This window comes from Spinacia oleracea, chromosome 3 (genome assembly GCF_020520425.1).
Source record: "Spinacia oleracea cultivar Varoflay chromosome 3, BTI_SOV_V1, whole genome shotgun sequence".
NCBI classification, from domain to species: domain Eukaryota; kingdom Viridiplantae; phylum Streptophyta; class Magnoliopsida; order Caryophyllales; family Amaranthaceae; genus Spinacia; species Spinacia oleracea.
This window is the reverse complement of record NC_079489.1, coordinates 91931805-91943545: the sequence shown is the minus strand read 5'-3', so window position 1 is coordinate 91943545 and position 11741 is coordinate 91931805. Positions and strand designations below refer to the sequence as shown.

Sequence of the window (11741 nt, the reverse complement as noted above, 5' to 3'; positions counted from 1 at the left end):
TTAGATTATGAAAATAATAAGAGGCTCGTGATACCACTGTTAGGTTATGATACATATGACAATTCATAAATCATGCGGAAAAACCATAAAGCCAGGAAAGCATATTATTTACACATAATCATTTAGCATAGAATAGATGCATACATGTTGTAGCGTGCCTTCCCTAGCTGCGCCCGAACCGAACAAGAACAAGTCTTTAGGACTCCAAATGTCGTCCCTCCGTAGATAGTCCACAGTACGTCCGGATCCGCCTCAAGTTAGACCAACTAGAATCGGCCTTAAGGTTACTAGGAATTTCGGCTATGTGTTTGCAAGTGTATGGCTGATTTTTCTTTCAAAAACTTACCCTTTGAATACTTCAATCGTTCCTGCAAATAATGACCCTAGGCCTTTATTTATAGAGGTATGGAAAAGGAACTGGAATCCTATTAGGATACTAATTAGTTAAACTAGAATCCTAGTAGGATTCTAACTAATTAATTTTATCCTTTTAGGATTAGGAATTTAATCATCAAACAAATCCTATACAATTTAGGTTTCGTATGTGAACACAAACTCTAGACGAGCATGACCCACGAGCGTGCAGGCCATGCCCACGCACAGCCCACACGGCCGCTCGGCCCACGCGAGCCGCAAGCCCACGCGAGCAGCAGCACAGCTCGCAGCCCATTGCTGCGCGCGCTGCCATGGCCTGCTGGGCCTGGCCTTGCGCTGGGCCTGGCGTGGCCTTGGCTGTTCGTGTGGCGCGCCTGGCTTGCTGGGCGATGGCCTGGCTTCGTGCTGGGCCCTCGTCCGGCAGGCCTCGTCCGATGCTTATTCGTACGATACGCTTCCGATTAAATTTCCGATTCCGGAATTCATTTCCGATACAAACAATATTTAATATTTCCGATTCCGGAATTAATTTCCGTTTCGAACAAATATTTAATATTTCCTTTTCCGGAATTATTTTCCGATTCCGATAATATTTCCGATTCTGACAATATTTCCGTTTCCGGCAATATTTCCGCTTCCGGCAATATTTCCATTTCCGATAATATTTTCCGATACGTACCATGTTTCCGTTTCCGGCAACATCTACGATTTGGATAATATTTATATTTCCGATACAATCCATATTTCCGTTTCCAGCAATATCATCGTTTCCGGAGTATTCATTTCTTGCTTGTGACGATCTCAGCTCCCACTGAAACCAAGATCCGTCGATTCCGAATATCCATAGATAGAGTATTTAATGCCATTAAATACTTGATCCGTTTACGTACTATTTGTGTGACCCTACGGGTTCAGTCAAGAGTAAGCTGTGGATCAATATCATTAATTTCACTTGAACTGAAGCGGCCTCTAGCTAGGCATTCAGCTCACTTGATCTCACTGAATTATTAACTTGTTAATTAATACTGAACCGCACTTATTAGACTTAACATAGAATGCATACTTGGACCAAGGGCATTATTTCCTTCAGTAGGCAGTTTCATTATGCATGGCTAATTCTTTCAAATAATTATGCCTTTGAGAAAGCTCTTTAGCTATTGCTAACCGTTTTGATTCTTTAGGATCATAGTACGAAACCCTAACACTCTCATATGACCTAACTTGCTTCCTCCACCTATCTAGTATATATTTCTCCGGTATAAATTGAAAATCCTCAACATCCATAGCTCTCAGTATATGCCTACATAAAATACCTCGAAATTCAAACAATTGACATGAACAACTTAACTCCCCCTTACCTTGTCTACTTTAACATTGTAGCTCTTTTACCTTTTGCTCCAATGAGGAGAGGTTAGTTTCTTGTCTTCTATATACAAAACAAGTGACCCTAGTGCATCAAGTTTAGTCACGTTTGTGTGGGTTAAACCTTTACGCTCAATAACAACTGCAGCAAACATCTCATTGGTGTAAACCTTGTGAAGCACATACTCAGCTAACACGCTCTTGTCAGCATCAAGTTGAGGAGGCGTATCTATACTTTTCAAATTATCCTCCTTCTCTTCCTGTGCCTTTATCTTCATAAAAAACTCGTAGTTTTTAATAAACTAGAGTAATCCACATTCTAAGTCTACATGAATTTTGAAGTAACGATTCATACCTTCACTTCTCTGCGTAGATGACATTCCAGCCCAAAATGTGCCTCTGTTGTAGGCTGGTGCCCATTGCCGACGGTTGTCGTATGCATCCTGCATCGTTGATTATATTTGTCCATCACAAGACACCAAGCCTCATCAAACTCATCAGGATCAAGAATATCATGGACGGTTGTTCTAATCAGCGTATCAATGCTTTTCTAATCAGCAAGCTTACCGAGATTCCGAGATGCATTCTGTAGCATGTGCCACAAACAAAGCCTGTTTCGAACACCGGGGAAAAATTTGCCTATTGCTATACATATTGCCTTGTCTTGATCGGTTAAAATTCCCTTCGGAGGCTTTCCCATACACTTTAGCCATTCCTCAAACACTCAAACAAAACTTTCAGTGTCTTCATGTGAGATTAAAGCGGCAGCAAATACAGTCGATTTGCCATAATGGTTGATGCCAACAAAAGGAGAAAATGGCATACGATACCTAGTGCAATTAATAGTTTATTCATAAAGTTAATGAACATTGCTCAAAGTCTGTTTCAAAATCCTAATACGGAACCTAGATTTTATTGACATGGACAGCTAATATAATATGATCTAGGATAACAAACACACATTTTCAAACATCACATTACTCATTAACACATGAATTTGTTACAGAAAATTAACCACAACCCTAATAAATGAGTAACTAATACAGATTACAAGATGAATTAAACATGGAACACAATACATATAACAAGATGCATATCTAATACTGATTCAAAGATAAATAAATCAGGTAACAAAATAAACATTACAACATGCAAATGCTATACAAATTGCTATTAGGTTTCCTGAAAAAAGGTTGGGTAGGCATATATGGCGTAATATATACAAAAAACATATAACATTACGTACTGATTTCTTGAAAAAGTTGTGTCGAAACTTATCACATCCCCGAAATATTTGCAAGTCCCTCTACTACGCGCGTCAGACCAGAATGCATTTTTTTAAATACCATCTCCATCACGTCGCATAGAACTATAAAAATCGCCATTCAATTCTCATTGTGATTTGAAGTACTCTTCAAGACCGACAGCATCTCCTTTCTCAAATATTGTTTTACGACGTTCAACGGCTATGACATTCCTCAAATCCTTTTTGTTGAAAGTCATATTATCAAAGCCACCTTTTTCAATCAATTGAGTGCCAAAGTTTCTACTAATGCTAACACCCCCCCCCCCCTTTCATTTATCATTACCCTATCAAAGGTCGGACCATCAATGCTTCGGAAGTTAACCATCATTCTACTGCAATCGGGGCTAAGAGGGTGATTATGCTTCAAGTCACAACTAATTATTACAAACTCTCCATTCTTCAACGACCCATAAACAAATATTTTGCAACCAGTAACATTAGAATCGACACTTGATTTAACACCACCCTTCTTACATTTTAATCTTATTCGTTCCATCATATGCGGCCTAGCCTCAAGTTCTCCAACACCTATTTTACTAACACCCTTAAATTTGTAATCCTTCTTTAAAGTATTACTACTCACAAACATCTCAAAACCTTCCTTATAATGATAACGATGACAAAATTCACTAAATTAACTCGTGACCGGAATTAAAAGACATGTCTACTCTAGGGGGGTTCGGCGTAGGAATATTCACAATGGTTTCTTCTTCGACATCAGGTTCACCATTAAGGTCTATAGTTACCATTGTACTGTTGAATGCATAATAATAAAATAGATTAGTTATATAATAATTCATACATAATATTTAAACTCATGTGCATTTTAAATAGGTAGTGCATACTGTATAATAATTTGCGTATTAATTACACATACAACTTTAATTTTTATTATTTGTTTACCATACAACATTTAACCACATAATTAAATGCTCTAAATAGATAATCAGACATTGTAATCTCCGTCAATAACCACTAAAAACATTGGTTTCTCCGCAATTTAAACTAACAAATTAAACATTTGCAAAAACGGGATTATGTTACTTCAACAAACAGAACGAATTCAAAAGTTCTTAGTAAGCGAAGTATACTACAGAATTAAATAATATGCAATACAATACGAGTAGAAATTCAGCTCAAGAACATTCACCTAGAAGCAAGATGAAAGAACACCTGCTGTGAACAAAGCTCCAAACGTTTTTTTTTAATTTTAATTTTGGCTATCAAAATTTTGGGCGGGCTGATTTTTGGAGAGATGTGGGCGATAAAACTCCCGCTGCTGCAGTAGAGAATGGCGGACAGAGCCAAAAAGTTTCCCTCCTAACTAAGTACATTTTCCCCCTAAACCAAAATTTCACTTCATGACTTGTCCTCTCCTTATTGGAGGGTATGTACAGTTATCTTACCCCAGGATAAGAGCAACTCCAATGGTTACAAAATGAAACTACTCACAAAAAAATGAATATGTGAGCAGGTAGCCCACCATTGGTACAACAATGACATAAGCAGCTGTTAAATCCTTGTAGCTATTTTGGGCTACGTAGCTCAAAAAAAAATATAGCTCAAATAAATAAATTATTTAAATTAAATATGATAGGGAGCTACAAAGTATTGTAGCCCACCAATGTGACAACTTGTAGTTTTAATCAATTGTAGCTAAAAATTTGACGTGTCAAACTTAGCCACAACATCTTATATCTCACCATTGGAGTTGCTCTAACTCTCTAAGTGTATGAACTCGTGATTAACACAAGCCGGTGTTTCCCTCAAAAGGAAAAAGAAAAAAAGAAAAAAGAAAAAAAAGAAAAAAGAAAAAAAGAAAAAAAAGAAAAAAAAGAAGGAAAATAACGGAACAAAGGGCGTCCTTCCTCAGTTCCTCTTTCAGTCCTTCCTCTTTCCCCCAAAATGAGGATCAAATAACAGTATTGAGATGAAAAAAATTTTGGGCATAATATTCAAACAAACTTTTCCAGAATTTCAATTCAATCTCTCTCCAGGTAAACAATCGCCATTCCTTCATTGCTTAATTCTTTCTAATTCAAAATTTGATTTTTTTTCTATTCAATTTTACATTGGCAAGCTCAGATTTCGCTAGGTTTTTATTTTTAGTTGAAATGCTCAGTTACTTGATCAAGAGTGCATGAGCATGAACTGGCTTATAATTGGTCATTTTGTTTGCAATTTCATTATCTACTTCTGAGATATATGTTGCAGATTTTTTCTGTTTTGTTGATTGGTTGACGAATACAATCCATGTTTTACAACTTACTGGCTATGTTCTGCGTTAATGTTCCTTTCTGTTGAGTAATATACTACTCAAATCTCTTGGTAATGTGGTTACTTTTGCGGAACCGGTTTATTTTGGTGTAATAGACGGTCATAAACTCAGAATTATGTGCAAAGTGTGGTTTTGGGGACGGCAGATTGAATTTTAATGGATTTACGATAGGTAGGCTTTGTTTTGGTTCTGCGTATTGAATCAAGTATCGTGTTTGCTAGCGTATGCAATGTTGCCATATGGAGTTTAACATCTTCAATTGGTTTTTGAGCGAGGGCTTTGTATTCCAACATGGGACTTCATTTCTTAGTTTCTGAATTATTATTTTTGGTGTAAATAGAGCCACAAATGGCAAATAATGTAGACAAGATTCGATCTCAGGTCTTGGTACTACCCTTCACGACTTTACCAACTAAGATAGTTGACATCCACTTAGTTTTTGAATTGTACCATTGAACTAATAAGTCCTTATTAAAGTAAGGGATCCTCGTGTGATACAAATACTACTGTATTAGTATTTATTATCTTTAAGAAAATGTGGCAGGTCATCTCTGCACTTTGTTTAATCCAAGACTATTTTGGTCCTTTGGACAATAAGAATTTTCTGTTAAGTTGATATTTTTAGGCTACAATCTGTTTCATATCAACTTTTCTTAGCATCCTTTCTGTTTTTTGTAAAGGAATCCAACAGATTGACATTCCCTAATCAAATCACTTCCTTTGTTTGACGTGGCAACTGGAAAGGTTGGCCATGTTTGCATGCGCTTACTGTTCGTCATTGTTAAACCCATAGAGTAAAAGGGAATAAAAATATGTCCTGAAGAGTCTCACGTTCTTTAGCAATGAGTTACATCTGTCTGTCCTAAATTTCTCACTGTTTAAATTGCCCCTCTTGGGGGAGAAATAGTAGATTTTTGGGAGATAACTTTAAATTAGCACGTGAGTCTGTAGTAATATGAAATCATACTACTAATGTTCGGAAAATACTTGAATTGGAATCAAGTTTGACAATTCAAATACCAGGATTAATTGGATAAGAAAAATCTTCTCTGTTCCCAGGTTGTACAAAAAAAGACCCAATATAAAACCTGGAAAAATCCTCGACAATTTGATGGCGACGACCAGTAAACCCCAGAGCAACAGACCTATTGCTTTCACTAGTGTATTGATGACATGGCTAGCATTTCTGGCCTTTTCCTCTCCGTCTTCCTAGCCTGGCTTTCCCTTCATTTACCTTCCCTTCCCTTCTCCTCTCCTCTCCTCTCCTCTCCTTATCTCGTTCCTCTTAAAATGAAAAGCTCACCCTCCCCATCTACTCTTTTTATCGAGGACTTATAATGCCAATAGGTTCTCTCTCTGGCCAGTGCGTATTCTAGTTGTTCCCTTTTTCTCGTCTATCTCTATCTTCTACCCCCTCTTTGTATGTGAAATCAATGGAATCAAACTTCGCATATCTTGAGTGTCCCTATCCTAATCATCATAAATATACATTGTACTTTTGATATTCTCCTCTGCTGCAACACACTTCTGCTTTCCTCTTCAACCCCTTCCTCACTGTTCCTTATTTTTCTTCATCTTTTCCCTTGAAAAACACGGGTTACAGAAATTGGGATCATTTACTAAATGTGCAAATTATTGAGCAATTCTTCTTATAATTCCTACAATCTCTATAATTTCAGATAATCTCTATAATCAGTTTAATTCCTATAATCTCTATAATTTCAGATAATTTAACCTCCTAGATTTATTCATTATTGAGAAAATGAAGTTAAACATTAAGAAAGAATTGGTATTGGAAATTTTGGAAGGGATTCTTTTTGTTGAATTGATTGAGGAATGTATTAGAAATATTTAATCAAGTTGGAGAAGTCACTGAAGTGAGTGGGTTCCACTTAACTTAACAAGGTGGGTTGATTGCGAAACTATGGGCACAAGATAACTAAGGCATGTGGTACTGAAGATGAGAGATGGAAGGGGTATGGCTGTATGAGGAGAAAAAGAAAAGAATGGACGGTGATGGATTTTTAATAGAGAGAAATGATGAGCTTAGGGGAGTGGGGGTGAAACAGAAATGGTACATAGTGTGGCCAAGTTAAAGGGGAGGTAAAATTCTTTTTAGAGGTTAGAGAAACAAAATAAAATAGAAAGAAATTGCTCTTTAGTATATGATGTAACGTAACATGTGCCTAACGTACTAACTCTGCCAGTCTCAAATGTTTAATAATTGAGATTTAGTGAAATTACTTTAAGTTGAGTTTATTATCGTAAGACGTGTATTAAACGCGATCGTTCCTGGTAAGGATTTTTTGTTAAAAGTTAAAAATACTCAGGCTGTATTTCTCAGACTCGTGTACCCGTGTCCGACTCGGCTATTTTATCAAAGTTTTCCATGTTTCTGGTCCAAAATGAAGTGTCATTGTGTTCCACCATGTCGGAGTGTCGAGATCCGACACGAGTACTTGAGGTGAAATGAAGAGTCCGAATTACATAGTTCCTGGGTTTCCGTAACAATCTTGATTATTACCACTTCTTTGCGAAGTGTGAATGTGAGTTTATGCATACGTCTCCACATGTTGATTTGCATATCTTCTTTGTCGGTTGACTTGGTTCTCTTGAATGCTTGTAGTATTCTTGCGATGGCTGTTTCTCATTCCTGTATTTACTTTGACCAAGAGCTTATGTTCTTCTCTTTTCCATAGTGTAGGGTTTCTAGAATAAGGGTAAATGTCGAAAGCTACTTGAAAGAGAGTCGGAATTAGAAATGTAAATGAAACTCTGCAATGAAATGAAAAAACAGTTTTATGTGGATGACTTTAAAATATGGGTACATATCGATCTAATCAAATCATGTCCAAGAAATAGTTTACCATTAGTTGGTGCCAGTGCCACATAGTTGAAGAGTTTGTTCATTCTTGCTTGGCGTCTTCCTTAAGTGTGTGTGATTTAGTGATCTTTTTTGTCTCCTGAGTCGAAGTCCCTTCTAAGTTCTAATGACTTTCTGAATTGTTTGTTTTCCGTCCATGGATACCTTATATCAAAATATGAAATTTACAGTTTACTCCACAACTTCCTACTGGTACACTTTTTCTAACAGTTTTTTGGAATATTCTATACCAGGTATTTTCCCTTTTTGGTGTATTATTTGAACTTCTGCTGTAACAATGAAATCAAGATCCAGTAATGAAGTTAGGGCTCAGAGGCCGAAGAGTACTCAAGGAGAGGGACCAAATTGGGTGCTTGTTGTAGGTGGTGCCTTGTTAAGTACCTTATCTGTCCGTCTTGGCTTCAAATTGAAACAGGCACTTGATTCTAAACAGCAAGACAATGCTATCTTGAAAGGTTTTGAGTTATGGAAATGATTTTTATGCTTCATTTTTTTTTTACTTTAATCTGTAGCTCACTTTGGTGCTGAATATCAGGTAACGAAAGATCTGTTGGACGGAGGTTGGGAAATTGTCGTTCAAATTCAAGTTTACATTCCTTTGGATTAGATGAGAATAGCTGCTTCAATTGTGCTTCAGGTAGCGATTTCCACAAACGTAACACCTTTGGTAGGTACTAAAATTTCTAATAGAGGTACTGTTATTTATTTGTCCTGGTGGTAGATGTACATTTTGACGATGCTACTGCAAGTTTAACGTCTTGCATTGTTGATACTGATAAACCAAGAATTCTTCAAAGGTTACAAAACATGTAGATATTACATAGTATAGCCGTATAGGGAATATGACAATCACTTGAACTGAAAGAGAACATAGTATAGCTTGCGTTGCTCAGTGGTCATGTACTAATGCTTCATACTGTTAAAACTTGCAATAGAAAGATGGGATGCAAAGCCGCTTTGGGTTGCCGTAGGAGGTTAGTCATGGCGGTGGTCTACAGACCCTTGATCAGTGACTACTTAACAACCAACTATGGGATCCCTTTCACCTTGATTGGTCGATGGAATCTTGTTCAAGATAGATGAAGGAAATCAACTTCAACTATTAATGATACACATATGTATTGCTGTTTTCTGCTGGTTCTGAGTAGAGAAGAGAGGCATCAAAATTATCGGTTGCTCCAAATTATTGGTATCTATGATTAAAGAAAAATCGTTGTTAGTCGAGCAGATGATGCATAACTACCTGTACCTGTCAATACTTGACTCAAAACTAGAGCCTGATGTAAGCAGACTTTCTTAGGGATGAGTATTTCTCTAGCTGAAACCCTAAACTGCCGGAGTCCAATAGTTGGTAATATAATGGTTAGGTTGCCGATTGCAGTGGATTGATCTAAGTGATTCTATATTAAATGGTACTCCCTCCGTTTTGAAACAAGGGTTACATTTTTCTAGTTTGGCTGTTTTGAAAAAATGGTTACACACTTACACTTCACCCTTTTCATTTTAATACATGTTTGCCATACATTCAGTTTTTTTCTTTATAAAAACGTTGCCCACATTATTTTATTCATTTCCAACCAAACTTTTCCCACTTGTCTAGAACGCGCCCCCATTTATTACTATTGTTTTCTTCCAAGATTCTGCCTTTTTATTTCTCTCTGTTACTTTCCAGTCATTTCCATGGTAATTCCGTGGTTTTGATGAGAACTGAAGTGTACTATTACTTTGAAATGGAGGGAGTATAAGCTATTAGCCTAGTACTCCGTACATGATAGGAAATGACGTATTAGTTATACGGCAATATCAGATCTCACTCTATATATCTTACTCATTACACGTGGATATGAATTTTCTTTTATCCCCATTTTAATTTGTTACAGTACTTTTATGAGTCCATCTTCCATTTCCGCGTTGTCTTTTTCATATAAAATTGGTACTTCTAGATTTTATTATTTGCCAATGTGATTGTTATATTTGATCAATGGCAAAGTCATAGGTGTAGATGCTACAAATATTCACATTTTGACGTATTAATTTCGTTGAAGAAACTAAACACTGAAAAATGTACTTGATCCAATGGGTTCATCCAGACCAGATAATACAGGTTACAGGGTATATTTATGCATTTTCCTACCTGAACATTTGCACCTGATGCATATCATACCTAAATTTGTACCCTCTTGAAGTCTTGATGGGTCTAAGATTGATTTTGTCTGGTTATTTCATCTGCTACAGTCTAAAAAAGGCTAATTATAGGCACTCCAACATTACTGCAATGTTTGTTTATAGGATCCTGCTATTTGTTTGATGATAAATAGAAAGAGGCTAATACGAAGTATTTGTTTGATGATAAAAATATCATTTGGGTTGTTAATGTAGGAGAACGTGTAATGGAGGTTAAGAGTCCTGCAAATGGCCAAATTTTGACAGAACATGAGGTGTCACTTCCTTTAGTGACTGTTCCTACACCTGAATATAGCATGGTTTGGGTATCATCTCCAGAGCGTGGTGACCCACCACCAAAACCTTTCCATCAGTCAAGTAATTCAGACTCGCCATGTGTCTCTGAATCTGGGTCTGACATGTTTAGTAAGCGAGATGTAATACAGAAACTCAGACAGCAGTTAAAGCGAAGAGATGACTTGGTAGTGGAGATGCAGGATCAGATTGCTGAACTACAGAATGCACTTAATGCGCAGATGTCTCATTCTGACAACTTACAGTCACAGCTTGATTCTGCAAACAAAGAACTGTTTGATTCCGAGCTAGAGATCCAAAGACTGAGGAAAGCTATTGCAGATCATTGTTTGGCACATGGGGACTCTAATGAAAAACTTTCTGACACGAATTCACCATCAGAGAAAAGAAACGGTCATGTGAATGGATTTCTTAACGGAGATGGTAATTTTGGGTTCCATGATAAAAGTATAGGAGTAGATAAGGAAAGAATTCATATGCTGAAAAAAGAAATCAAAGGGCTGAAAGAAATAATTGAAGGGAAAGAGTATCTACTGGAAGGTTACAAGGAGCAGAAGGTTGAGCTCTCTACTAAATTGAAGGAACTGCAACTAAGATTAGATTCTCAGCTTCCACATATATTGTAGGCAAATCTGTTTTCTTTTCTCTTGCCCCTGCAACCCCCTCCCCCATCCTGTTTCTTCTTTTTTGATTAGTTATGAGGATTATAGTGTTAGGGGAAGTTTCTTTCCTCTTTCCCAAATCCCATTGTTTGTGTGCCAACTGCCAATGCTTTGAGCTGTATATATATCTTGCTTGCGCGCTAGTGAAGGTTGTCGGTGTCTTGTTTATTTTCAACCATGCTGAAATTTTGGCAGTGTTAATATTGTTTTCCTTCTTATGGGAACCCTATTCGATGTGCTGCTAAGAGCCTACGGCAGAAAGAAATGCTAAATTAGGTCCTGTGGATCAAGATTTGTGTCATTTTGGAAAGTGAGTATTGTTTGGATCGAGTTTTTGACGTCTGAGGTTTTAAGAGTAAAATTCATCAATATAACAAAATAGCGGCTGATCTTTCC

General features: G+C 37.0%; 1 protein-coding gene across 2 annotated transcripts; it reads left to right on the top strand.

The window, feature by feature from the left end:
- Nucleotides 1-4882: 4882 nt before the first annotated feature.
- On the top strand, nt 4883-11488 carry LOC110782555 (uncharacterized). 2 transcript variants are annotated; one of them, XM_021986718.2, is made up of 4 exons: nt 4883-5040; nt 8439-8660; nt 8741-8842; nt 10585-11488. In XM_021986718.2, the coding sequence occupies exons 2-4, from the start codon at nt 8483-8485 to the stop codon at nt 11307-11309; spliced, it is 1005 nt and encodes a 334-aa protein (XP_021842410.1). In that variant the 5' UTR covers nt 4883-5040; nt 8439-8482; the 3' UTR covers nt 11310-11488. The 2 variants fall into 2 exon arrangements, with proteins under 2 accessions (XP_021842410.1, XP_021842409.1); XM_021986717.2 differs by having other exon boundaries at nt 8741-8872.
- Nucleotides 11489-11741: the final 253 nt, after the last annotated feature.